Below are 27,626 nucleotides of genomic sequence, written 5' to 3'. Positions count from 1 at the left end.
CTGTATAAAGCCCCCTGAGCGATGGGTACACCTGGGCGCAGGTGGGTCTCGGAAAGTGCCAACTGTGGCTTCAGAAAACAGCACCCAAGTGGCAGGCTGTCCCCAAAGTGGCGTCCAGGCCGCAGTCAGGGCCCCCCCTCCCAGGGCCCCACCCCTCTTCAGCACAGGTCCTCCTTTTGAACACCCAGGGCCACCTGGTGCTGAAGGAATCAGAGATGGCGCCTCCCGGGCGTGTGGAATCAGCATCAGGGCCCTGGACCCCCAGCCCCGCCGGGCTCCTTTGTGCTCCTGGGAGAGGCTTTCCTGACGATCCCTCCGAGGGAGGTCTGTGAAGAGAGACAACTGCACGGCCGGGAGGATGCCACAGTTAGACTGAAGTCCCAGGAGGGCCAGCCCAGGGCCTTCCCAGGGCCTCAGAAACACCTGCCAAGGGTCTGCAGAGAAGACGAAACAGGACGGCCCGGAGGGACTCCAGTTCTCTACAGCAACAGCATGGCTTCAGGCACCCAGGGCAGAGTGACCCTGTGGCCCAACGCTGGGCTCAGCAAGGCCAGCAGCCCGGTGTCACCGGCCCACCCTGACCCCGTGTCTGCAGCTCAGTTGTAGGAAAGGTAGTCAATGAGCCGGGGAGGGATGTTCAACCTGGCAATTTTCTCCAGCCCCCTGACGCCAGCCGCCCTCCTCAGGCTCACCCTGCAGAGCTGGGACAGGCTCAGAGGTGTCTCTGGGAAAAGGAGACAAGACGCACGTGAGGTTAGCTTAACTTAAGGAAGAAGCACAGCATCCTTCAACTTAACAAGTACCAACATGGAACTGAAAACACCTCCCTTTTCCTGAAGAGAGGCTGAACCCTGAGTACCTTCTCTGGAAGGTGACCAGGAAGGACAAATAGGGACCGAGGACGGAAGATCAGGAAATGGAATTCAGGTCCTGGCCACTGGGGTTTCACTTCGTGAGCTTTCGGCTTTGGGGGTTTTGTGACTTTTCCCCCCATAACGTTATAACTCAGCATACAGATTTGCCAGCAAAGCACTAATCTACAGCTAGTAGGCTTGTTTGTCAAACTTCCAGACAAATGAGGGCTGGGGGAGGGTTCGGGCGGGCAGTGCTGGCTGCCCACCCTTGCTGTCCCAGGCCACAGGTTCTGCTCTTCTCCTGATCGCTGCAGGCCACAGGGACCCACAGAGAACTGACCCACAGGGGCAGAGAGTCCACAAATGCACATCCTGGTGACACAGAGTCAGGGCCACAGGCCTGAAGATGAAGCCTGGAGCTATAGCTCACGAGGGATGGACACCAGGGCCAAAGAAGGAAAGTGCCTGTAGGTCCCTGGCAGCTGGGCCACGGGAATGTGTACAGAGCAGAGCCTGGCCCCGAAGGCTGCCTTTAGGACCATCTGTGTTTGATCAAAGTATAAATCAACCAAAGAAAGTCTTCTCAACTTATGAAACATTATGAAAGACAAAGCTCTCTGAAAGAAAAATAAACAGAATTACTACTGACATTCATTTTCCCATTTACTTCCTCCCCCAAATTATTTGAATGCAGGAAAAGAAACACCTTCTAGGAAATGTTTCCCCAATAGACGTGGATGGTATTTGCCTCTAAACTCATGATGGATTTTGGTTGGGTAAGGTTGGCAAAATGTGGAATAGAGGGGCTCTTTTTCAATTGATAAGTGTGTGAAAGCCACTTGTGACTGTAATTCTATGTAAACTCATTTAAAAATGTGTCCCAGAGAGGAGGTCTTGTCTTAGCCAGATGGTTTGTCCTTTGTTTCCTGAAGAGTGAGGGCTGCATCTATATCATCGGCCTCATAGGGACCCAGTCTGAGTCAAGAAACGACTGACTCAGAGATGAACTGATACGTGATCAGAACAAAGCCCTCCTGCACGAGGTACCCCTGCAGACCTTAGTGCAGGCATCACACAAACGACACACACTCACTCTCATAGTGCTCCAGGCACTTGGCGGGGGCACTGCTGCTCCATGTGTAGTCGGATGGCTTCCGCCCCCGGTTGTCCCGGGCATAGATGTTGCCTCCAAACTGGATGAGCATCTCAATGAGGTCCACATTCTTCACCTTGGCTGCATGGTGCAACGCCGTCTCGTGGAGCTTTGCCGCGTTCACATTGGCCCCTGCAGGTCCGGAGCAGGAACAAACGTCACCAAGGAGCACAGGACACAAAAGCAGCAACCCCTCCCCAGGAACAAAATCAAGACTCTGCTGCAGCCTTTTCAAAACCTTCTTCAAAATCCAAAAGCACTGATTCCTTTTATTTTTCCCTAGGAAAAGAGAGCTAAAAAAGAAGTATAACTGGAAACAACCAAAAAGAAGAAAAACAAGGCAGAAACCTTCCCTGTGAATTCAGAGGCTGCTCTAACGCCCTATGCTGTCTGTCCCCAGGTCCTGAGGCTCTGGAAGCTCAGGTGAGTTGCTCAAGCTCTCCTGCCGTCCTCCACGTGTACACACACACACACCATGGACACACACACACGGACACATACCACAGACACACAGGCGCACACACGTGCACACAGGTACACAGTTGCACACACCTCAGATACAGACATGCACTCAGGCACACACATCACATGCATGCACACACCACGTACATGCACACACCACATACACAGGACAGTGGCTCTAAAAATGTGTGTTGTATGAATGAATGAACATTAAATATAAGAAATCTTTTACAAAAGGGAAGCTCAAAGGGAAAATAGGGAATGTTCCCCCCAAACTCCCTGAAGTTCAGATAGAGAGGAAGTATAGTAACTGTGAATTCAGCTCTGCCACCCACCTCGCTCTCGGGATGACAGCAGACATTCAGAAAGATGCAAACAAGTGATAGCTAAACACAGCATTTTTAGACGCTTTTTAAAAATAAGAGATTTTGATAAAAATATGATCTGTGTAAAACACCATTCTCAGGGCACGACCGTCACCATTCTATACAGTGGGATCCCCTGGAGCCTCAGAATGTTTTTTAAGAAAATACCAACTTCTTTGAGGTCTGCTCCCAAGTGGATAAGGAGGTTACAAGAGAAAGGGGATGGGACAAAAGTATTTTCAAGAAGCCAGCAAAGAGCCCAGGGTCAGTGAAGATATTCCCTCAAATAACAGATTCAAATCACAATCATAAAATATTATCAAGGTGAGGCTTAAAAAAATCAGATCACCAGTATGTCACTGTGTAATAAGAAATTTTGAGGGTTGGAACAAGAGGAAATGAGGGGGTATAAGGCTATTAGATTTTCTAGTCCCACAGCTCAAAAATACTTGAAAACTTCTGCTTTCTGACTTAAAATCATTTTAATCCCCTAGTAGAATATAAGAACTATGTTCCTAAAGCGGTCTGTGTGATGCTAAGAAAATAGCAAGCATGCCAACACGTAACACACGTGAAGAAAAGCTCCCATACTTCCCAGAGTCAAAACTCAGACAGCAGTTCAGGAGAAAGAATCCGTCAGTTAGGAAGCGGGATAAATTACCTAATTATTTAACTTGGCAGATATGTATTACAAAAATAATAGTAAAAATCAACACATGAAATAAAAGAAGCATTTTCCCCACAATCTAACCAATCTACCACATCAGGGGTTTCTTCCAATATGGCTGATACGAATAAGTAATGTCATAGTGTTGCAGTCATAATGCAAATATAAATTTGAACATTAAACTTGTAATGAAAAATAAGTTGCAAAGTCTGCAGAATCTAAAGTCCCTGTGGCTTCCTCTCAGGTCATTAATTCTCTCAATATTCTTGCCAATCAGGGAGGAAAGAGGCTGTCTCTATTTTAGGGATGGAGAAGGGTGGGTGGGGAAGCAGAGTCACTCTCAAGGTCAAGGAGAACCAGCCCACTGTGGGTTCTCGGTACACAAGGCTTGGCGGGGTGACTGTTCCAAGGGACAAACGGGATCTGTTTAAAATGTGCCTTGGTATCACTGGATTGGATGCAGAGAGAGGGCTGGTGACTAAGAGGGGCAGCTGGCATCTCCACAGAAGCTGGAAACAACGGACCAGAGCTTCCTGGAGCAACACGGGTGGGTCTCGAAAATTCAGGAATGGGTGAGCAAACAGGAAGGAGAGTCGAATCTATAACAACACCATTTACCGCGATGAAAAATTCATGTCTCAACCAATAACACACAGATACTCATTAGAACAGTGGGATGGGGAGGGGGGCAGAGGAAAGAAGGGACAGAGAAGCCAGGGAGAAAGTGGCTTTATGGGACTAACGGTGACATTGCCTGGAACTGAGGACAAAAGCCAGAGCCAGCAAAACACCCGACGCCACCTGGGCCTTAAAAATCCTCAATTCACGCATCAGAGAGAAGGGATCAGTGTTTGCTCGTGATCAAAAGCCTGATTTCAAAGCAAAACAGGATTAGAGTGGATTCAGTAAAACCTCAGGGAACAAGGACAGGGGCTGTCACGCGCCCACCAAGAACCCAGCACGACACTATGGAGAACAGTATGGAGGTTCCTCAAAAAACTAAAAATAGAGCTACCATATGACCCAGCAATCCCACTCCTGGGCATATAGCCAGACAAAACTCTAATTCAAAAAGATACATGCACCCCTGTGTTCATTGTAGCACTATTTACAATAGCCAAGACATGGAAGCAACCTTAAGTGTCCACTGACGAATGGATAAAGAAGATGTGGCACATATATACAATGGAATACTACTCAGCCATGAAAAAGAATGAAATAATGCCATTTGCAGCAACATGGATGGACCTAGAGACTGTCATATTGAGTGAAGTAAGTCAGACAGACAAATATACGATATCACATATATGTGGAATCTAAAAAAATGATACAAATGAACTTATTTACAAAAACAGAAATAGAGTCACAGATGTAGAAAACAAACTTACGATTACCGGGGGAAAGGGAGTGGGGAGGGATAAATTGGAAGATTGGGACAGACACATACACACTACTGTATATAAAATAAGATAACTAATAAGGACCTACTGTATAGCACAGGGAACTCTCCTCAATACTCTGTAATGGCCTATATGGGAAAAGAATCTAAAAAAGAATGGATATATGTATAACTGATTCACGTTGCTGTACACCTGAAACTAACATAACATTGTAAATCAACTATACTCCAATTAAAAAATTTTTTTAAATATACATATATATAAAAATAGAACCCAGCGCAATGCCCGGGACGGGGTGGCAAGCACAGGGGCTTGGGATTTGCTCACTGAGACAACAGCAGAGACGTGAGGGACCAGCACTGCTGGGAAGGTGGACGCCCCTTCTGAACGCTCCCAGCACGGTTAAATATTTACTGCCGGGGACCAGATTAAAAGTTACCTCACCAGAAATAACTGGACTTTCACTCCCTTGGCCACAATCCTCTGCAAAAATAATCCACAGCTTGGCAGCTTGACCTCGCTGCCAACAGAAAGCCTCTGTGTCCACCCCAGGGGGCACCACGTGGCCCCGACGGCTCTGCTCCTCCTGCGGAGCCAGGACCCTCTCCAAAATCGCGCGCAAAAGCACCTGCACGCGTATTTTTCTAGAGATGTGGTCCATAGCTTTCATTAGACGTTCCAGCAAAAAGTGACAAATCACTACTCTAAAAAGAAAGCATATGCTGTCCTCTTCTCTCTACTTTTCTGTATGTTTGAGATTTTCCATAGTTAAAAAGTAGTTTTCTTTAAGAAGAAAAAAAGAATGCATGTGATCTAGGAAGGGCTGTCAAGGAGACCATCTGAGATTACAACAGAATCGGATGAAATCTGGAGCTGGTGGTAGACGCTGACACCTCAGGATCCTGCCCCAGGGGAAATCTCCTCAGCCCTCACTCCCAGGGGATGGAAACTCCCTTTGTAACCACCGGATCCCCTGCTTAAGGCCGTTGTGGACATCATGGCTGCCTTCCACCCAGAAGCTGCACCCTGCGGTGTGGGGCAGGGGTCCCGGGGCAGGGGCCCTGGGCAGGGCTGGGCCCTGACTGGGTGAATCCCTCTCCTCAACCCAGACCCCAGCTGCTCAGAATGTGGCACAATCCAGCCAAAGGGACGGGATAAGGTTTGGACATGAACCCATTTCAGGCCGATGGGACACGGAGGAGGTGTGACGGGGAAGTTTCACTCTTCTGAGGGGAGGAAGCCATCAGAAGCCTCATGAGTCAAGAATCTGCATTCTAGCCAAACTCTGCTGCTGCAGCCATTTCTCCCCTACTAGGGACGCCGGGCGTGGGATAAAGGGAACGGTGAGGAAGGCAGAGATGTAAGATTCAGAGGAGGTGAGTTCTTGCTGACACTGCTGAACCCCCCACGTCAGAGACCCTGAAATCTGCTCTAGTTCTGATCCTTTTGGTTACTGAACCGGGAAACTCACCCACCCGGGGGTCGGGGGGAGCTGGTTTCCTACTTCTTACAAAGGAGTCATCACTTACACAGGGTCCTCAGGACACGGAAAGGACAGTGGGTTACACCACTCACTTGATCCTCTCCCCTCCAACCACGAGAAAGGAACCAGAGAGAAAACAGATGAAGGTGTGCTGCACATGTGCACCCCAGGCGCCCCGCGGAGGGTGGCTGTGCTATGAAATTTTTATTTTAGTAAGCTCAACAGGGCTCCCCTGGTGGCGCAGTGGTTGAGAGTCCGCCTGCCGATGCAGGGGACACGGGTTCATGCCCCAGTCCGGGAAGATCCCACATGCTACGGAGCAGCTGGGCCCGTGGGCCATGGCCGCTGAGCCTGTGCGTCCGGAGCCTGTGCTCCGCAATGGGAGAGGCCACAACAGTGAGAGGCCCGCGTACCGCCAAAAAAAAAAAAAAAAAAAAAATCTCAACAGGAACAATAGGTAGATGCCGTTGGCAGAAACGGGATCCAACCATCCCATGAGCGACTCAGCTGGAAGACCCACTGTTTCTAATCTAGATATTTAATCTTTGCATAAAAAACAAAAACTACCCCAGTGACTAACCTTACACAAAATGAAGCGTGTTCACTGAAAAGACTTAAGAGTGGCACGTTAAAGTGAACAAGACTCAGTAGTAGAAAACTGTATATAACTGATGCTCAAAAGACTGTCGTCCGGAAAGAATTCATCCTCTATTTCTGAACCATTTTGGTTTTTCCCTAGGTTGCCCCCAGAATGGACAAGACAGCTGAGCTAAAATGTTCCCTCAACAAAACATTTAAGTTGGGGGCTTCCCTGGTGGCACAGTGGTTAAGAATCTGCCTGGCAATGCAGGGGACACGGGTTCGAGCCCTGGTCCGGGAAGATCCCACATGCCGCGGAGCAACTAAGCCTGTGCGCCACAACTACTGAGCCTGTGCTCTAGAGCCCGCGAGCCACAACTACTGAAGCCCACACGCCTAGAGCCCGTGCTCTGCCACGAGAAGCCACCGCAATGAGAAGCCCGCGCACCGCAACGAAGAGTAGCCCCCGCTCACCACAACTAAAGAAAGCCCACGCGCAGCAACGAAGACCCAATGCAGCCAAAAGTAAGTAAGTTAATTAATTTAAGAAAAAAAGAATGCATTAGATGTGACCCTACTTTATAAAGAAAATCTTGAAAAAAAAAATTTAAGTTGGGTTCATAATAACTCCTTGCCCATAGCCACTTTGGCTACCTTTTAAAACTTCTGTGGTTGACAGGTCCTGACTCTAGCTTCAGTTGGGCAGGTTGTTTGTTTGTTTTTAATAAATTTATTTATTTATTTTGGGCTGCGTTGAGTCTTTGTTGCTGCGCGCGGGCTTTCTCTAGTTGTGGCGAGCAGGGGCTACTCTTCGTTGTGGTGCGTGGGCTTCATTGCGCGGGCTTCTCTTGTCGCGCAGCCCGGGCTCTAGGTGCACTGGCTCAGTAGTCGTGGCTTGCAGGCTCTAGAGCACAGCCTCAGTAGTTATGGTGAACGGGCTTAGTTGCTCCGTGGCATGTGGGATCTTCCCAGAAGAGGGATTGCACCCGTGTCCCCTGCATTGGCAGGTGGATTCTTAACCACTGCGCCACGAGGGAAGTCTCTTGGTGGGTTCTTTTTATTTTGTTTCTGTTTTTCACCATGGGAACCTCTCTATCCTTAGGACACCTGACAGCCTCCTGGATCCTGACGCAACTGACGCGCTTCCCCTGGACCCCATATCCTGATTCAGACCAGGCAGGCCTTGGGGACAATCCCCTGCGGCTGCCAAAAATAATCATTCGTGTTCATTGAGCACCTACTGTGCAGCAAGTACTGTGGAAATGTTATCACGAATCCTCCCAACAGTCCTGCAAAATAGGTTTTAGTTGTCCGGTTTTATAGATGCAGAAACTGAAGCCCAAGGACTCAGCTGACAAGTGGGAGAACCAGCTGCAAACCTGGGCTGCCTGACTGCACCAGTCAGCTCTCTGCCAGCTCGCAGCACAGGTGAACACAACGCACCAGCAGTGAGCCGGGCAGGTATAAACGTGACGCACCTGCGTTGAGCAGCATTTTGACGCAGTCCAGATGCTCCCGGGCGCAGGCCACGTGCAGAGGGGTCCCAAAGTGGCAGTCGTGCGCTTCCAGGTTGGCCCCAACGTCAATAAGAAGCCTCACACACTCAGAACTTCCTTAAAAGAAATGGAGACAGAGGAAAGGCATCGTATCACATATATTTGAAATAACGGGCTTGGCAGACACGCGGCTGCAGGAGCAGGTGAGCCCCGAGCTTGGCGGCAGCAGGAGGGAGGGGAAGTGGGCCTGCGTCCTGACCAGGAGCAGTGGGTCCTGGACACGGCATGGGCGTCCTTCCCCGGGGAGCTCAGTGGCCCCCCGAGCTCACCAGGCAGTGGGAGAAAGGGAGGGAGGGCACGGCCGGCGCCCGTGCTGGGAGAACACAAAGTTGGGCTCACCAGCTGTGGATGCAGAGAAGGCTCCTCACTGCTCTCCAGCCCTCGGGGGAAAAGGAAGGGGCTCCCCACCTCCAGCTGCCCCCCAAGCTGTGTCAAGAACGCCAAGCCGCCTGGATGAACTTCCCTAAACTTCCCCACTGCTCGGGTTCCCAGCCCCCTCCCAGCAGATGCCTTTCTGGCCTCTTTCCCGGCTCCTCTCCGGCGTCTTTAACTCCGGTTTGGGGTCAGCTTCATCCCATCCCAGACTCCATCCTCTCTCACCCCTTGATCATGCTTGGCTGTTGGCACCGCCTCTCCACCTCCAGCCCTGAAACCCAGCCCCACCTCCACCACCAGGCGCTGGCCCTTCTCGGGTGAACATGCCCCCCATGACAAGGTCCTCCCCCCACTCCCCAGCCAGCCTCCTCCTCACCCTGAGTTGGTCTTGACGCCGTGCTCTCCTCTCCCTCACGTCAAATCCCATTGATTCTTCCCTCAAAGCTCTGCACATGAATCCATCCCACCTGGGCTCCAAGAGCTTTGCACTTGGGTCACTGTGATGGCCCCCAGCTCATCTCTTCATTTCCAGGATACCCCCCCATTTCATATTGGCAGAATATGCCACCCCAAAATATGCCACTTTGGCATAAGGACTATTTGGAGCTGAAGACAAGTAAGAAGCAGCAGATATAAGAAAAGCTCTCTTGTCTTCCCCATTTATGTCCCTAAAAGCAGGACATAAATGTATAAAGGTGTCCCCTCCCGTCTCTACCAGGAAGGACAGAAGTTAACCACCAGGAACAACTCTAGACCCTGATCAGCCCAGAGCTGGCACCAGAGGAGTCCACACTGCAAATCTTACTAACTGGCCTTTGTCTCCCAGGAGTTCCCCGCTGTGTTTGCCTTCATATAACTTACCATCCCTAGAAGCTCATGGTCCTTTTCCTTGGTCTTGTGTCTGCTCGACAGAATTACTGCTCTTAAGATGCTACATAAACCCCAATTCTAACCACCCTTTGCCTGAGCTCTCCTGTGTGTATGTGCAATGCACACACTAACTTCCACTTGTTTTTCTCTTGTTAATTGGTCCCTTGTCAGTCTCATCGGCAGGGCCCCGGCCAATGAACCTAAGATAGGTGAAGGAAGAAAAATAAGTTTCCCTCCCCTACGCTGCACATGGATGGCCACTAAACGAACCTCTCAAAAATGTGTTCTTATCATTCAGCATCTGCTCAAAAACCTTCAGAGCCGTCTGTAGCAATTCCCAGTGCCTGTGGGCAACCAAGGTGACCTAACTGGGATTCAGGGTGAGGGCAGCAAAGACTGGCCCTGTGTGCAGCCATGGAAGAGCCCACACCCCGCACCCTAACAAATGCAGCGAAGACCAACACCACGCCGACCAAAGCACAAGACACAAGTGTGCAAACCTTGCTCAAAACAATCGAACCCAAACTCCCTGTTCTGTCATCTGAAACACTGCCCACCAGCTGGCCTTGCCCCAGATTTCCAGTTCTGCCTGTTGTAGCTCCTCTGCTGGGCGTGTCTGACCCAGCGAGGCTGGAGCAGCCTTATCCTCCCACCGTCTGAAATCCACCTATTCTCAGAGGGCAGGTGAAAACCCACCTGCTCCCTGAGCCTCGAGGACCAGCTCTCGGCTCCTCTGAGAGTTCCTGCCTGAGGGTGCGTCTGGGCCTCATCTCCCCACAAGATCAGGGGCCTGCAGGCCAGAACGACAGCAGCCACTAAGTGAGCGGCTGCCGAGGGCACCCATTTCCAGGGTTAGCATCTGAAAGGCACCGAATCAGCTAGAAATAGAACCCTACCTTCAGCCCCCAGCCCTGGGTGAGGACTGTATCTCCAGGAGGAAAAGCATCAGATTCCACGGCTGACGGACCAAGAGCCAGACCCAGCCTGGGAGCCCCGCTTCACCAGCGGATGGCTTCCCCTCCTGGCTATCACCGCTACCCGACTCACCACTCATGCAGGCCTCGTGCAGCGGGGATGCCGTGTACAGGGGCGGGTTGACCTTGGCCCCGTGGGAGAGCAGGAGCTTCACGCACTCGATGCTGCCCGAGGCACAGGCGTCACAGAGCGGGGTGCTGCCATCGATGTTGCGGGCGTCCACCTTGAGGGGGGAGGAAACGAGCATCAGAGGGCAGAGGGCAAGGTGCAGGCCACTCGCCTTCTCATCCTGATGCACGTTCATCTTTGAGACACCACGTAGTTTTTCGAAGTTCTTAGGTTTTCTATTATGTGCTGAGGTGCCGTGCCAGGCAAGGGGGTTCAGAGGTAGAAAGTAGGGCATGTCTACTGGCTGCCTGAGTACAGCGGGCGTGCAACTGGGGGCTTTTTTTTAGCTCAGTCTCACTCCGGCCACCACCCCAACACCTAATAAGCACAGGCAGGGTATGAAAACGGGCTTTAACTCCAGCCTCAGCTAGGAGGTGTGCCTGAAACTGTTTTAACATGCCTCCTCTAGTTGGAAAATCATAAGGCAGGAAAAGGCAACTCCCCAAACTGGCAGATTCTGCTTAGAATTTGTCCAAATTCAGCTGTTTACTCGGGTTCATGCTGAAGCTTGTTCCATTGCCTCTGGAACTGCCTTCATAGCCAAGTTCTGGGAAGAGTGAGCGGAGCACAGCCTTCCCTTCTTCCTCACCCCCCACCGCTGTCCCAGGGCAGCTCCTACCAACTCGCCCAGCCGACTGGTAAGTACCCAGCAATTCTACCAGCCGGATACCAGACACCGTGTGCTGGGGGCTCCACATGGGCTGCGGTGAGAGTACATAAACTAGGGGAAAGCAGCGAATCAGAATCTTGTTCTTGTTCCTTTTACCTGTCCTTCCAGAGCTAGTTTGCCAGCATCCCACTTAGTCATCCTGCTCTCTGAGCCCAAAAGGCTCCTGCCGCCAAGGCCCCGCCAGCCCGGTAGGCAGCCCGCCTCTGTGTCCACAGCCTGCCTGCCCACGTGCAGAGCAGAGCGTGCTATCGCTTTGCTAACCCGGCCTTCTCTTCCACCACTAGTGACCTCCCAACAGCCAGGTCCACGAGCACCCTCACCAGTCCTCAGGGTGTGGTTGCCATGGAGACCAGCCCTCCCTCCTCCTTCGGCCCCCACTACAGTCCACTCTGGTTTCCTCCTTCCTCTCTTTCTCAGCCTCCTGCAGTGGTTTCCTTTCTTCCCATGTGTTGCATAACACAGAACGCTCTTCCCAAGCCTCTTTTTCTCTGGAGCTGGTCCCACCAGTCTGGGTACCATGCTGCGGGTGGCTCACCTGGGCCCCGGCAGCCAGCAGCAGCTGCACGCACTGTGCCTGGCCCTGCAGGCTGGCCGCGTGCAGGGGTGTGATGGAGTCCACCATGACCTGGTTGACGCAGGCCCCGCTCTCGATCAGCTGCTGCAGCTGCCGGGTCTCCCCTCGCTGGGCTGCCTCATGCACGGGGGTGCGCTCCACCCAGAAACCTGGAAAGAAAAACGTGCGGTGCTAAGAGCACGCCACTTCTGTCCAGGTCAGATGAACCCCAGGACCCTTTACGAAACCCAAGCCATTGTATACACGATGGTGTAATTGGTCCAAACACCCCTACTCAAAACCCTTGAGTGATCCCCACTGCCCGGGAGTGGAGTCCAAGTCTTTGGTGAGGCCTACAAGGTCCTTCATGATCTGGAGCTTGCTCACCTCCTTGAGCACCACTGCCACCACCACTGCCCTACACAAGCCCACTCTCCAGCCACACAGCTGCTCACCGTGGCCCCCTGCTCTTGCACACCTGCATCTCTGCATATATTCTCTCTGCCTGAGAAGCCCATCTTTGCCCCCACCCTGATCATCCATTCTGTATCTCCTGTTTAGATGTTATGTCATCCACGTGGACCCATTTGAAATAGCTCCTTCTCCGGAAGACACGTCTCCCACAACCCTGACATCTACATGCTTATAATGCAGCACTTATAGTGTCCCTGCTCCTGGCCTGGGAGAGCCTTCAAAGTAGGGACTTGATTTAATTATTCAATTTTAGCAGAAATCTCAGGATTTCCTACATATAAAATCATGTCATATGCATTTAGATAGAGGTAGCTTTGCTTCTTCCTTTCTAATCTGAATGCCTTTTCTTTGTCTTGCTTAACTGCCTTGGTTTGAACATCTAGCCCCACATTGACCAAAAGTGCCGAGAGGCACCTCCTGCCATGTTCCTGGTCCTGGAGCTTTGTCCTTCACCACGAACCATCACGTGAGCTGTGGGTTTTCATAGATGCCCTTTATCAGGTCAAGGAAGTTCTCTTCTATTTCTAGTTTGTTGAGTCTTTTTATCATGAGAGGGTGTTGCATTTTGTCAAGTACTTTATCTGCATCTATTGCAAAGATCATGCTGGCTTTTTTTCCTTAATTCTGTCAAAATGCTGTATTACATTGATTGATTTTCAGATGTTAAACCAACCATGCATCCCTGGGATAAATTCCACTTGGTCATGGTGTATAATCTTTTTATACATTGCTCAATTTGGTTTGTTCATATTTTGAGAATTTGGGGGTCTACATTCATAAGTGTCATTTTTCTTGTGATTGATGTATTTGTCTGGTTTTGGCATCAAAGTAATACTGGACTCAGAATGAGTTGGGAAGTATTCCTTCTTTTAATTTTTGGAAGAGTTTATGAAGAATTGGTATTAAATCTTTAAATATTTGGTCAAATTCATCTGTGAAGACATCTGGGCCTGAGCTTTCATTTATTTAAGTTTTTTAAAATAATTCAATCTCTTCATTTGTTATAAATCTATTCAGCCTTTTTTTTTTAGTCCGTTTTGGTAATTGGTAGTTTGTCTTTTTAGGAATTTGTCCACTTAAGGTACATTATCTAATTTGTTGGCATACAATTTGTTATGGACTGAACTGTGCCCCCTGCCACAAAATCCATATATTGAAGCCCTAACCCCTAATACCTCAGAATGTGACCGTATTTGGAGATGTAACTTAATTACAGAAGTAATTAAGTTAAAGTGAGGCCATTAGTGTGGGCCCTAATCCAATCTGACTGGTACCCTTATAAGAAGAGGAGATTAGGACATACAGACACCAGGGATGAGTATGAACAGAGGAAAGACCGTGTGAGGACATGCAAGAAGGCGCTGTCTGCAAGCATAGGAGAGAAGCCTCAGGAGAAATCAAGCCTGCTGGCACCTTGATCTTGGACGTCCAGCCTCCAGAACCTCAGAAATAAATGTGTTATTTAAGCCTCCAGTCTGTGGTGTTCTGGTATGGCAGCCCAAGCAGACTAATAAACAATTGCTCATAGTATTCCCTTATAATCATTTTATGTCTGTAATGTCCATAATAACATCCCCTCTTTCATTGCTGATTTTGTCATTTGAGTCTCCCTCCCCGCCCCCCCGCCACCCCACCGGTCCCTTGGTCAGTTTAACTAAAGACTTGTCAATTTTGTTGATCTTTTCAAAGAACCAACTTCTGTTTTGTTGATATTCTGCATTGTTTTTCTATTCTCTAGTTCATTAATTTCCTCTTAGTCTTTATTATCTTTCCTTCTGCTTTCTTTAGGTTTAGTTTGCTTTTTTATTTCCAATGTCTTATAATGAAAGGTTATTAGGTTATTGATTTGAGCTCTTTCTTCTTTTTTTAATGTAAATGTTTACAGCTATAAATCTCCTCTAAGTATGGCATGAGTTACAGCTTATAAGTTTGGTATGTTATCTCTTCAATTTCATTCATCTCAAACTATAATTATTTATTTTTGCACTCCAACCTCGTAAAGTACATGTTCAACAACGACGTGTTGATTAAGAAATAAACAAAGGCATGACTCCTCTCCCCAAAAGGAGTAAAATTCTCTAACATCCCCCCTTTCTTCCACAATGCCTTACCTCTCCCCCTCCCCTGCCCTCAGCTCTAGAGAACCAGTTGCACGAGATGCAGCACCCTGACCTCCCATGTTTTAGCCAAGGGTTCTCAAACTGGAGCTTCCATCTGCATCGCCTGGAGGGCTTGTGAAATCGAAGGCTGCTGAGCCCCACCCCCAGAGCTGAGTCAGGGGTCTTGGTGGGGCCTGGGAATCTGAGTTTCTAAAAAGTGCCCAGACGATGCTGATGCAGCTGGTCTGGGGACCACACTTGAGAACTGACACCACTTCTCCCTCTGAACAAAGCCCCCTTCTCTCCGCACCTCTGGCCTCTCTATCTCACCTTCCACCCCTCCCTGCTCATCCTAGATAATGCCTACTTGTTCCTTTCCTGACTGAAGTGCAGTGGTCAGGTTTGCAGGAGGCCTTGCCCAGCCTCAGCCCCATCCGTGCTGGGTGAGCCCCTCATCTGTGCCTCCACCAGGCCTTACTGTGCTGTGGTACCCACCTGGTTGCCTGCCGTGCAGCAGAAGTAGACTAGTAGTGCCGTGCACCCATCCCACCCAGACAAGCGGTCTAAGTTAATCACAGGATTCCCATTTCCCGTAGGACATCTGACCCAACTCCAGTGAATGACACATGAGGGAGAGGCTGCTGAGAGCGTTCATAGTTTTGACACACCCCTCGCCCCCGATGTTGCCTAGACGTGAGCTGGGAAGTGCCGTGGCCATCGGACCACCTGCCTAATGTGGGCTCTGAGGATGGGACGCATCAGGTGAGTCACTGGTCACGTGGGGCCTGCAGCCCTGACAGCCAGGCTTCCTGTGGTGTGAGGGTGATGTTTCTTTACGGTTTAAGCCAGGTGCAGACAAACGCATGCAAACTCAAGAGTGTAAACTCCCCAGATGCAGAAACTACAGGATGTTTTCTCAACACCCATCAGAGCACATGGGATACAGGGCAGTCTTCTAGACACTCTTTTAAAACGTCATAAATGACAACAGTGCTGGATTATGCTGACATATCCTTACTGTCAAGCCCCAACTTCGGCAGACGACCACATTACACACCTGTTCATAATAAGCAGCTTCCTTTTATTATAACTACATTTTATTATCACATCTCCCTAGAAAACCTTCTCATCAACCACATGGTTCCCAAGTCTTATCAGAAGCACTTTCACGAACCATATCTGGGGTGAATGTATTTCCTTGGCAGATGGATAACCTCCTGGGTTATGTGTTGATGACTGTCCCCTCTTGGAGATCCCCTCATTTCTGCTGACCTACAGCCCTACCCCAACCCCGCAGTGGAGCTGCATGATGCGTGGCTCAGGGTTCTCCAGAGCCAAACCGCTCAGGGCTAAAACTCAGCGCGGCCATTTATTAGCTTGTGCGAGAAATAGCTTCCCTGACTGTCAGTTTTGTCACCTGTAAATTGGGATAATAATATAGTTCATTCATCGGTGGGTTATGAAAATTAAATGAATGAAAGTAAAAGCACTTAGCGTTGGGCCCGGCACAGAGTAAGTGCTCCATAAATGGTATTTTAACCCCCTCATTGTACCTAACTGTGCGACCCCACAGGGGCCATGGGGGGCCAGGGGAGTGAAGGGAGGACTGGAACGCAGAGGAAGATCTGATCCCCACAAATGTAAAAGCCAAGCTTGGGGAACTTCTTACTTACTGACCCAGGAGTAAGTAAGTAAGCCAAGCTTGGGGACCCCAGTATGTCTCCCAGTCGTGATGAATGGCCGCCTGCATACCTGTCTTGCGGGGTGGGTAGTGGAAAGCAGCTGTGGATCACTCTCAAGTCAGTCTGGAGGGAGCAGAACCCCAAGGGCAGACTGAGTAAAAAGAGGAGAGCAGGGCGAGTCCTGGGTCCTGCAGGAAGGAGGAAAGTGCAGCTCAGGAAGGTGGTGCAGGGAAGGCCTGAGCATCCCTCAGCAGCCCGGGCAGGTAGATGCAGCCTCTCCCACCGCATTGCACAGAGACGGATGGACATGGCAATCAGCAGGTCATGGTCATGGGCTGGGGAGGGTGGGGAAACAATTCAAAGCAACAGGACAGGATGACTGCGATAGTGGTGGAACAGGTCACGCTACAGGAACTTGGAAGCAAGACAGCCCGTCAGGAAAGCATCACGGAGGAGGCGGGGCTGCAGTGAGCCTGCTGGGCATCACTGGCTTGGCTCTATTCCCAGCACCTGGCACAGTGTGAGGCCCAAAAAAGATGCTCACGTCACTTGCTTCTTGAGTGCATAAGGGACGAATGAATGGAAGGAATTACTAATGTGAATTATAAAGTGTGGACATAAAATTTTTTAAAGAAAATCTAATTCTATCTCCTTATGACCAGTCTATAGAGGAAGTGCAACTTACTGGGAACCATATTTTCTAGTGAATAAACATCAGCTGCAGTTGTCTTAGCAGCAACTGAGGGCAGAGATCAGAAGCGGCAGGTGTGATAACACAGGAGAGCATTGTGTGCACCAAAGAGCACAGTCAACAGTGAAAAGGCACCTATAGGATGGGGAGGAATATTTGTAAACCATGTATATCAGAATATATAAAGAATGCCTACAGCTCAACAACATAAATAACCCAATTAAAAAATTAACAAAGGACTTAAATAGGTATTTCTCTAAAAAAGATATGCAAATGGTCAACAGGCACATGAAAAGATATTCAGCATCACCAGTTATCAGAGAAATGCAAATTAAAACCACAGTGAGATACCACCTCACACCAATTAGGATGGCTACTATCAAAAAACAAAAAATAAATGTTGGCAAAGATGTGGAGAAATTGGAACGCTTGTGCATTGTTGGTGCGAATGTAAAGTGGTGCAAGGACTTTGGACAAGAGTATTCTGGTTCCTCAAAAATTCAAACAGAACTACCATACATACGATCCAGCAATTTTTATCCTAAGAAAATGCAAACACTAACTCGATAAGATATGTGCACCCCTATTCACTGCTGTATTATTTACAATAGGCATGACATGGAAACAACCTAAGTGTCCATGGAGGGATGAATGGATGAAGAAGATGTGATATATACACACAATGGAATATTTATTACTCAGCCTTAAAAACCAAAGAGATTCTGTCACAGGCTACAACGTAAATTAACCTTGAGGACATGATGCTCAGTAAAATAAGCAAGTCACAAAAGACAAATACTGTACAATTCCACTTATATGAGGTTCCTAGAATCAAAGTCGTAGAGACAAAAAATGGAATAGTGGCTGCCAGGGGTGGGGAAGGGGAGAAATGGGAAGGTGAACAGGTGCACAGTTTCCTGTGTTATAAGATGAAAAAATTCTGGAGCTCTGTTGTACCAAAATGTGCATGTAGCTAATACTGCTGAACTGCACACTTAAAATTTACCATCTTAACCATTTCTATGTTTTTAGCCACAATTAAAGCTTTAAAAATTATTTTTTTTAAATGTCACTTTTTAAATTATTTATTTATTTATTTATGGCTGTGCTGGGTCTTCGATGCTGCACGTGGGTTTTCTCTAGTGTGGCGAGTGGGGGCTACTGTTCATTGCGGTGCGCGGGCTTCTCATTGCAGTGGCTTCTCTTGTTGCAGAGCACAGGCGCTAGGCGCGTGGGCTCCAGTAGTTGTGGCATGCAGGCTGAGTAGTTGTGGCTCACGGGCTCTAGAGCACAGGCTTAGTAGTTGTGGCACACGGGCTTAGTTGCTCCGCGGCATGTGGTATCTTCCTGGACCAGGGCTCGAACCCGTGTCCCCTGCATTGGCAGGTGGATTCTTAACCACTGCACCACCAGGGAAGTCTGGAGCACGGGCTTTAGGCACGCGGGCTTCAGTAGCTGTGGTTCGCAGGCTCTAGAGCGCAGGCTCAGTAGTTGTGGCGCACGGGCTTAGTTGCTCCGTGGCACGTGGGATCTTCCCAGACCAGGGCTTGATCCCGTGTCCCCTGCATTGGCAGGCAGATTCTCAACCACTGCGCCACCAGGGAAGCCCTAAAAATTATTTTTTAAAGAAGTAACAAAGATGAAGGAGGCCCCGGAGATGGGGGAGGTTGTCACCCACAGCTGGTACCAACCACAGGCTGTCATCGGGGGGACACCTTTACAGTGGGAGGTGGGGTCAGGGGGAGGTGGTAGCCTCAATGGCCTCTGGAGACCCCGAGAAGCACAGGGGGAGGAGAGAGCCACCCCAGAGATAAAGAACACGGGGTGCCTGGTGGCCCACGGGGCTGCAGCTGCATGAAGGAGCGCTGGTCCTCAGTGGGAAGCTCAGAGGCATCCACCCCCGACCCCCTCCCACGACCCCCCACCAGAGAGAAGATGGGGGACGGCTGACATGTACTTATCAACTTTAAAGCAAAAAGACATCTGCTAGCAGGGAAGAGAGGCAGGAAAACGCTGTACGTTAGTCAACCCACTGACCTCAGGCTTTGTTTCTGGCCCTGTGCCTGGACCCCACTTGTGACCAGGTGCCCCCACCCCTGTACCATCCCCCTGGGAGAGGGGCCGCCCTGGAAACCTGAGACCCTCCCTCTGTCAAGTTCCCTTGGGGATGAGCCGTCCCCTAAATCGCAGCCCTGCCACGTAAGTGGTCTCCTAGCACCCCCTTCCCATCACCCTCCCTCCCTTTCTCCCGTCAACAGCCCCGTCTGGTGCTCCCCTGCCCCGGCACGCCCTCCCGTCGTCCTCTCCCTAATGCAGCTAGGTCATCAGCGGGTCATGGGGGGCCTGCTCAGGACCCTTAGATTGCTCCTAATTCCAGGAAAACATCCACACTCCTTTGCAAGCCAGGCAAACTGAGCCTCCAGGATAGAGTCCCAGCCCTTTTCCAGTCTCCCCCCACACCCTCCCATCACCACCCTCACACACACACCGTTGTCTCCAATTACGCTGAGCTTCATGTAGCTGACATAGGGTCGGGTGGTACAGGGCCTGTGCCTTTGGGGGTGCTGTGCCCCACTCAGCCCCCCACTCTCCATCCTCCCCACCGAGACCGAGTCTTAGTGCCTTCAGGAAGCCTTCAGGCGTGCAGCCTGCCCACCCATGCCCTCCTGTAAGCCACCTCTGTACACACAGCTGCACCTGATTTCATGCCTCTTCCGTCCTTCCACGAGCATCTTTAGGACAGGACCGCAGCCGCCGACCTCCTGTTCCAGCACAGCGCCTGACACACAGGTATCAAGTAAATAAACTCTCCAGAAGCCTGTTCTACTTGCCAGACAACTTCTACTGCAGTTGGGTCTGCCCCCACCAGAGTACACCCCACTACCGGCCCCTTACAGGCCTGCCCAGCCCTGACACTGACCTGGGCCACACCTTGGCCTTGCCCACTCTGGCCCTGCCAGGTGCCAGGGCATCAGTTAAACAGGAGTCTGTTGTAGCAGAACCCAGGCTGCAGTCCCCAGAAGACAGAGCACCAGGGCGCTGGTGCTGCAGGGCAGACAGCAGCGTCCAGGCCCCTCCTGCCTCTTGCCCGTGCTTCGGTTCAGGTCACGGAGATACCTGTGTCACTCCTTCTGCTGACCGGATGCTGGCAAGCCAAGCTCACAAAGGACTAAGTGAAAACCGTCATCTGCAAAACTAGAGTCTCACTGACACCACCTACAGGATCTTCTACCGGACAAGTGCAAGATCACCGCGAGAAGGAATGACAGGTGCTTGAGAACATTTTTGCCACTTTTCTGCACCCCTGCCTGACCTGATTGATCCAGCCTGGGCACCAGATGTGCACCTGCTGACTCCCAGCCCGACACCCCTGTGTACCTTGGCCGGGCCCTGACACTCTCACGTCTGAGGGCTGGCCCTGCCCTGCCCAGGCCCAGCTTTCGGGAATCAAGAAGCCCCAGCTGAACACTTCAAGTGGTTCAGCGTCAGCCTCCCCTTGGGAGCGGGATACATGGTGAGGAGCCTCAGGAACCACCCAGCTCATGAGTCCAACGCCTGTCTGTCCCTTAGCCCTGTGACCTGGGGCACGTCACTTATCCTCTCAAAGCCTCAGTTTTCAATTACACATCAATTTTTTTTAAGCCTCAGCTTTCTCTCATATAAAATGGCGATGTTTTTGCCTACTCCCCTGTGGTGGCTGTAATGACAGTGAAATCCTGCTGGGCATTACTGGCACGGTGCCAGGCAAGTGTACGACGACAGCACACACTATGACCATGATGGGATTGTTAGCATCATTCTATTTCTGCTGGTCTTGTTTGGGTCCCAGCCTCCAGTTCTACTGTCTGTCATGTTCCAAAGCCCCACCTGGGACTCCGGCTCCAGCATCTGGATCCCGCATGAGTCCCCTGCATGGAGTCCCAGCCCCTTGGCCCTGGCGCCCCCCTTCTCTACGCCTGTCCAGCAGTGGGTGTTCCAGACCAGCTCCCCTGGCCAACTGTTAAATATTCAGCAATTCCGCCAGGCGGAAACCCCTGGGAGCTGAAATCAGCGTGGGGTGAGTATTTACACCAGGGAAAGCAGAAAATCAGATCAGGTTTCCATTTTTTGTTTTTCTTTCCTTTTTTCTCCAGAGAGCCAATTTACCAGCATCCTGCTTAGTCATCCAGAGCCCAGAATCCTGCTCTTATTTATTTATTTATTTTTTTGGTGGTACGCGGGCCTCTCACTGTCGTGGCCTCCCTCGTTGCGGAGCTCAGGCTCCGGACGCGCAAGCTCAGCGGCCATGGCTCACGGGCCCAGCCGCTCCGCGGCATGTGGGATCCTCCCGGACCGGGGCACGAACCCACGTCCCCTGCATCGGCAGGCGGACTCTCAACCACTGCGCCACCAGGGAAGCCCCAGAATCCTGCTCTTTGAGCCCAAACCGCAGCTCTCAGCCAAGGCCCCACCGGCCCTCCTAGAGAGCCTGGCCTTGCGACGTACAGGGCCTGCCGGGCTCCCGTTCCACATGCAGAGCGGAGCACTCATCGGCCCCACCCACCTGTCCAGAGTCTAGAACCCGACCCCTGTGCAGACCCTGACCCTGACCGCTCCTCCCCCAGCCGGGGGGCCCCTCCACACAGCAGCCCCGCTCTAACAAAGAGTGTTTTCCAAACGCCACGGAGAACACCTACACCACAAGCGGATCCAACGTGCTCAGTATCCACCAGGCACCCTTCAGTGCTGCTTGGGCCAGGAACCTTGCTCCAGGTATGTCATGAAGGGGGGCCCAGGGCCCTCGCTGCAGACATGTCCTTCTCGGCCACAGCTGCAGCTCTGAAATAAGCCCTTCTCCCCAAATACCCCAGTAAATAAATATTCTTGAAATGATGATGGATAGCCTCCCAATACCCCATCCATGCCCGCGGGGCACCTGTGTGCAGATGTAGCCGCCGGGAGCGGCTGCTGAAGCCACAGTGGAGCTGGTGTTTTGAGGACCGCTCTCAGCGGGCTAAACTCAGCTTTCAGGAAAGTCAGGGGTCCCGAGTGACTTGTCCCCCAAGGTCCCAGAAGGCCAAGGATTTGTGTGTACAAAGCAAAAACAAATTGAAGAGCTAAAATGGCCTAGAAATCATGGCAAAGTGTACCCATCCATCTGACAGTAAAGAGTGAAAAAACAAAATAGGGGCAAAAACCCACAAGGACAAAGAAGCCAGCACCTAAGAATGACAGACCTGCTCCAGAGGATGCTGCAAGGACCAAAGACACAATACATGCAAAGTGCCTGGCACAGGTGGTGCTTAATAAATGCTTTGTGGTGACCACCCATCTTTAACGTGCTGTCCAAATTAAAGTTCAGTGAGCTTGATATTACCAGTCACCTTGATTCTAAGGGAAAATGGAAATCATTTTTATATATAGAAACACTTATTTAGAAATTGGGGCTGAGAATTTTGTTACTCTTGAAGAGATTTTTCAACAAGTTCTATTTCTGTGTTTTAATTATGAACACCCCAAATACTGTTTGTCGGTACCCTTGAGGTTGGCATACGTGGTTTTAAGATCTGTTAAATGTGATAAAAATTAAAGAGAAAAGGTTTACTTTCCTACAGGGACAAGACAGTCAAAGCTCAGTTAGGAGAGGCAAAAGGAAAGTGAAAGAGAACAAGTGAAAGCAAAAGAGAAAAGTGGGAAGAGGTTACCGAAGCAGCAGACAGCAAGGGAGAAGGAAAGAAAGATCTTCCTAAACACGCTTAATGAGAAACGCCCGAATCCAACTTTCGCCCTCACTCAGCAGCCCCTACTAACCGCTCATCCAATTCTCTGCCACCCAACCCCTCCCCTTGCCTCCCTCCCACCCCACGGTGCTGATGACCAGGGCAGGAGGGTTATACCAAAAAAATCAAAACTCACTTGTACTACTACAGTCGGCAGCCACCCCTGGCCGCAGTGACTACCCGGAATCCCAGCTGGTGTTAAAATCAGCCTAATTTCCTTCAAACGTTGTTATTAGCAGTGTAATATAGTGCCCAGAGGCTTCTCCACTAAAGGACACATCTAGACACTTCTAGAATGCAGCTTTCGCTAAGGCAGAAACAGAAGCACGATTTGAGAAGATTTTAAGGAAGTTGACCTCCCAGCCAGGGCACTGATTATCTAGATCTCTCAAAGTACTTTCCATACAATTCTAGGTTTAAAAAATCAAATTCCGGAATTCCGTGGCAGTCCAGTGGATAGGACTCCTTGCTCTCACTGCCAGGGCCCCAGGTTCCATCCCTGGTCAGGGAACTAGGATCCTGCAAGCCACGCAGTGCAGCAAAAAAAAAAAAAAATCAAATTCCACAGACTCAACAAAAGGATGAACTTGGATATAGGTTCCCGGGCCCGGGGACTCAGCTCAGTCTACCATCCTGATTGTGGACACCCGGAGGCAAAGACATTTCTCAGAGCCCGAAAGGTGCTATAGTACAGAGATGATGGGTGGTAGCAGTGCTCCCCAGTCCCCTGAGAACCCACAGCGGACATGACTCATCCATCCCAGTCACAAAACCAGCTCAGCGCTCCAGGCAGCCCTACAAATTGATTACAGAAGAACCTATCTGATAGGAAGGACATAAGCATTTTTAACATAAAACAAGCAAAACAAAAAGAAAACAAAAAAGAACCACCTGTGTTAAAACCTCAGCTTTGTGACTTCCTAGCTGTGCGAACTCAGTTTCACCTCTAAGTTAATCGATAATGACGACTGTCCTGCAGCTGTCACAGGGCTCGTGGCCAGCGCCTGGCCCACAGCAAAGCAGCTCAGTGGCTCTCATCACGGTCCCAGGGGCTGCCTCTCCTTTTCTCTCTCCATCCCATCTTCCCAACTCCCCAGAGGCCAATGAACTGGTTAGACTTCTTGGCTGAGGATAACTGAAGAACACCAGCCGCTCACCTTGCTTAGAGCCCAGATCCCTAAGGCACCCTTTCATCTTCTGCCAACCTCTTGCTTCCAAGTCAGAAGCCCTTGAGCACAGATGTTGAATACGAGAGTCACGTTTTCAACTTTACAAATAGACACAACCTAGGGTCAATAACGATATGAATTACATTTGCTAAGTAACAAACACCGATTCACTTTAGGATGTGACTTGCCCTTAATTCTTGGTTCTTATTGATAAGGCCATATTATAAGACTGCAACCTTTACCTCTGTGAGGTGTTATATTAAAAATTCAGTTCAGGACTTCCCTGGTGGCGCAGTGGCTAAGAATCCGCCTGCCAATGCAGGGGACACGGGTTCGAGCCCTGGTCTGGGAAAATCCCACATGCCGCGGAGCACCTGAGCCCATGCACCACAACTACCGAGCCTGCGCTCTAGAGCCCACGAGTCACAATACTGAAGCCTGTGCACCTAGAGCCCGTGCTCCGCAACAAGAGAAGCCACCGCAGTGAGAAGACCATGTACCACAACGAAGAGTAGACCCCGCTTACCACAACTAGGGAAAGCCCACACACAGTAGGGAAAGCCCACACACAGCAACGAAGACCCAACGCAGCCAAAAAAAAATTAAATAAATAAAATAAATAAATTTATTAAAAAAATAATAAAGCTACAGAGAACCTACTGTATAGCACAGGGAACTCTACTCAATGTTCTGTGGTGACCAAATTGGAAGGAAATCCAAAAAAGGGGATATATGTATATGTATAGCTGATCCACTTTTGCTGTACAGTAGAAACTAACAACATTGTAAAGCACCTATACTCCAATAAAAAAAAATTTTTAATTAAAAAAAATAAAAATAAGGCTACATGGTTTGGTTAGAGTATACCACACGTATAGAATTTGAGATCAGAATGATAAAATGCGTTAAAGTTCCTATGATGGGCCTCTACTTCTGCTGGGATAGCAGTGTCGCTCTGGATTCAACACATTGAGCTTATTCATTAGTGTTGAGAATAAAACTGTCAGCAGGATGTATTTTGAGAGAAATATATGAAATAAAACAATGACAATGTCAAAATAGCCACGAACCCCAGAAACTGTGCGTCCATTAGTTTAGAATATCTTTTTCTTCTAAAGATACATTCCTTAAACTATACAAAAAACATACTCGGAAGTGATGCTATGCTATTGAACCTTGTACATGAACAAAAATATTAAAATGTGTTTAAAAGGCTTCCATGGTGAACCAACCAAACACAGCACACACTGGCAGGGTCAAAGTCCTGTGCCTGCCTGGGGTGGAATGCCAAGTAAAAACAGAGATGCTTATTAAATGCCTTTGATCCTGTGGCAGGTGGCTGTTTTGCAAAATCAACTAAAATCGCTTTGCTAGGACTGCAGTTCCTCTTAAGCTAAATTAACCCATAAGACTTCTCACTTTCATTCGCACATTTTTTTTATCAGTGTAAAAATACTTTATAGATTATTTTTTTCTTTGCAGGCTTTGGAAGTGTTTTCACTGCTCATTTGCCCTAGAATTACTCCATAGGCGGGAAAGTTTGCTTCCCCAAAGAATGGCCTTTTGCCCTCGAATCCATTTTATTCTCGGGTTGCCCAAACGGTAAAGAAGGTTCAGTTAAGAACCGAGGTCGCATGTCTCACACAGTGCGACAAGGGCACATGCTCCTTCTGCATTGGATTCCTGGGTGTATCCGTTGCATGCGAACGACCCTGCTCACGACCTTCCCACAGGGCGCCTGGAAGACGGTCCAGCTCCCACCCCGGGCCCGTGCCAGGGCTGCCCTACGAGTGGTCCCGCGTGGGCATTTCCTAGGTTCTCCTCGGAACCCGGCAATGACCACGCACAGTCCCGCATCCTCCCCAGGGTGCGCAGCGCTCCGGTGGGTCTCCGGTTCTGAAGTCACAAGGATGACCCGGCCGGCAGGGGACCAGGAGCCGGACGCAGAAACCGCGTCTGAGCTGCATGGACCCCCGGACCTGCTCCTTTAAAGACACGGCCCTCCGACCCGAGCCCAGCCAGACGCCCCTGACGACCCCTCGGAGCGGGTTCGTCCCCGCTCGGGGCGAATGTAAGCAGATGTAGCTCTCGGTCCACGAAGGCGGCCCTGCGCTCCCGGCAACCCGCACGTACCCAAGTCGCCCAGGAAGCTGCCGTCTGCAGCACGGGTCTCCATGCCACCGGCTCCCCGCGTCCCGGCTCTGCGGCCCCGCCACTAGCACCGCCCGCTGGGCGGGGCCAATCGCCGTCGCCGCGCGTCCAGGAGAGGCCGCCGCGTGTGCCGGGAGTTGTAGTTTCAGGCCCGGCCGGCGCGGCTCCCCCAGCTCAGGGCCCGCGCCAAGCCGCAGACACCTGCGTCCGACTCCACGCTCGTTGCTGGTGTTTGCTAGGCAAACGTGTTCATGTGCAAAGTATTTGTTCTTGTGCAAACCGTGCCGTGTGTCCATGTGCAGAGGGTGTCAGTGTGCAAAACGTGTCCATACGTCCCTCTGCAAAACACGTGTCCAGGTGCAAAATATGTCCACATGCAAAACGTGCCCCTATGTCCATGTGCACAGCGCGTCCGTGTCAGTGTGCAAAACGTGTCTAAGTGCAGAACAAGTGTCCGTGTTCAAAACATTTCCACATGTCCAAGTATCCACGGGCAAAATCAGCGTCCGTGTGCAAAATATGTATGTGCATGCAAATTGCGCCCATATGTCCACGTGCAGAACATGTCCTGTGTCCGTGTGTAAAACGTGTCCACGTGTCTAAGTGTCCATGTGCAAAAGTTTCCAGCTGCTACAACTCACTACCTTCCTTTGTATTGAATCGACCTCAGCAAAGCTCCAGAGCCTCCCCGCCCCTCCCCCCATGCTTTCATTTTAAAGACAGACTTCCTACCCGAGTTGGCATACCCCTGTTTCTTTCATCTATCCTTCCAGAGAAATCATAAATTCCAAATTGTTCAGGTTCGTTAAAACGCACACATACACCACGCCTTTTGAAGTCTCATGACAGAAATGAAGACCCTGTTTACAAATGATTCCAAGTGGGCGATTGAGTAATCGATTGCAGCCACATCACGGGACCTGTACTGAGCCTAAATGCAGAAGTTAGTTTGAGCTGAAAAGTCAAAATATCAGGAATGATCCCATCTGGAAACACATAAGGACTAGCAGAGAGCAGACCCAGGAGAGGTCTCCCCTAAGAATGAGTCTTTACCTCCAGTCCGGCGCTTTACCCACAAGGGTTTGAACCCCGTCTATCCGAATCCCAAGCGCGGGGAAATTCATCGCCCCAGGCCTGGAAGTGACATTTCAAGCCTATTAGCAATATGTGTTTATAACCTTTTCACCACTTGTCTACCAAAATTAGGCTCTTGCATTTTTCTTGCAAGTTTCTTGCATTTTTTACTAAGTGCAGTACATTTTTTAATTAATATATTTGCCCAGGGGATGTTATGTTTTTCCCTATGACAGTGCCGTGTGTTTGTATGTTTGTATTTTCTTCAATATTTCTTCCTTAATAAAGGATCATCTAGATCTGAGTATAGACTATATTTTAAAATCTAGGGCTTCCCTGGTGGCGCAGTGGTTGAGAGTCCGCCTGCCGATGCAGGGGACGCGGGTTCGTGCCCCGG

At 50.1% G+C, this 27,626-nt stretch overlaps 1 protein-coding gene across 2 annotated transcripts; it reads right to left on the bottom strand.

The window, feature by feature from the left end:
- Window positions 1–596: 596 nt before the first annotated feature.
- On the bottom strand, window positions 597–26,180 carry ASB13 (ankyrin repeat and SOCS box containing 13; the record flags this gene model as incomplete). 2 transcript variants are annotated; one of them, XM_079701363.1, is made up of 6 exons in its annotated part: window positions 597–724; window positions 1,948–2,139; window positions 8,442–8,576; window positions 10,812–10,962; window positions 12,113–12,300; window positions 26,138–26,180. In XM_079701363.1, 6 exons carry the CDS (start codon window positions 26,178–26,180, stop codon window positions 597–599), a joined length of 837 nt encoding a protein of 278 aa, XP_079557489.1. The 2 variants fall into 2 exon arrangements, with proteins under 2 accessions (XP_079557489.1, XP_079557490.1); XM_079701364.1 differs by lacking the exons at window positions 10,812–10,962; window positions 12,113–12,300 and having other exon boundaries at window positions 713–724; window positions 2,084–2,139; window positions 8,442–8,572; window positions 26,134–26,180.
- Window positions 26,181–27,626: the final 1,446 nt, after the last annotated feature.

Source organism: Hyperoodon ampullatus, assembly GCF_949752795.1.
Source record: "Hyperoodon ampullatus genome assembly, chromosome: 3".
Classification (NCBI taxonomy): domain Eukaryota; kingdom Metazoa; phylum Chordata; class Mammalia; order Artiodactyla; family Ziphiidae; genus Hyperoodon; species Hyperoodon ampullatus.
The sequence above is the reverse complement of the archived record's forward strand: the minus strand, read 5'-3'. Positions and strand labels throughout refer to the sequence as shown.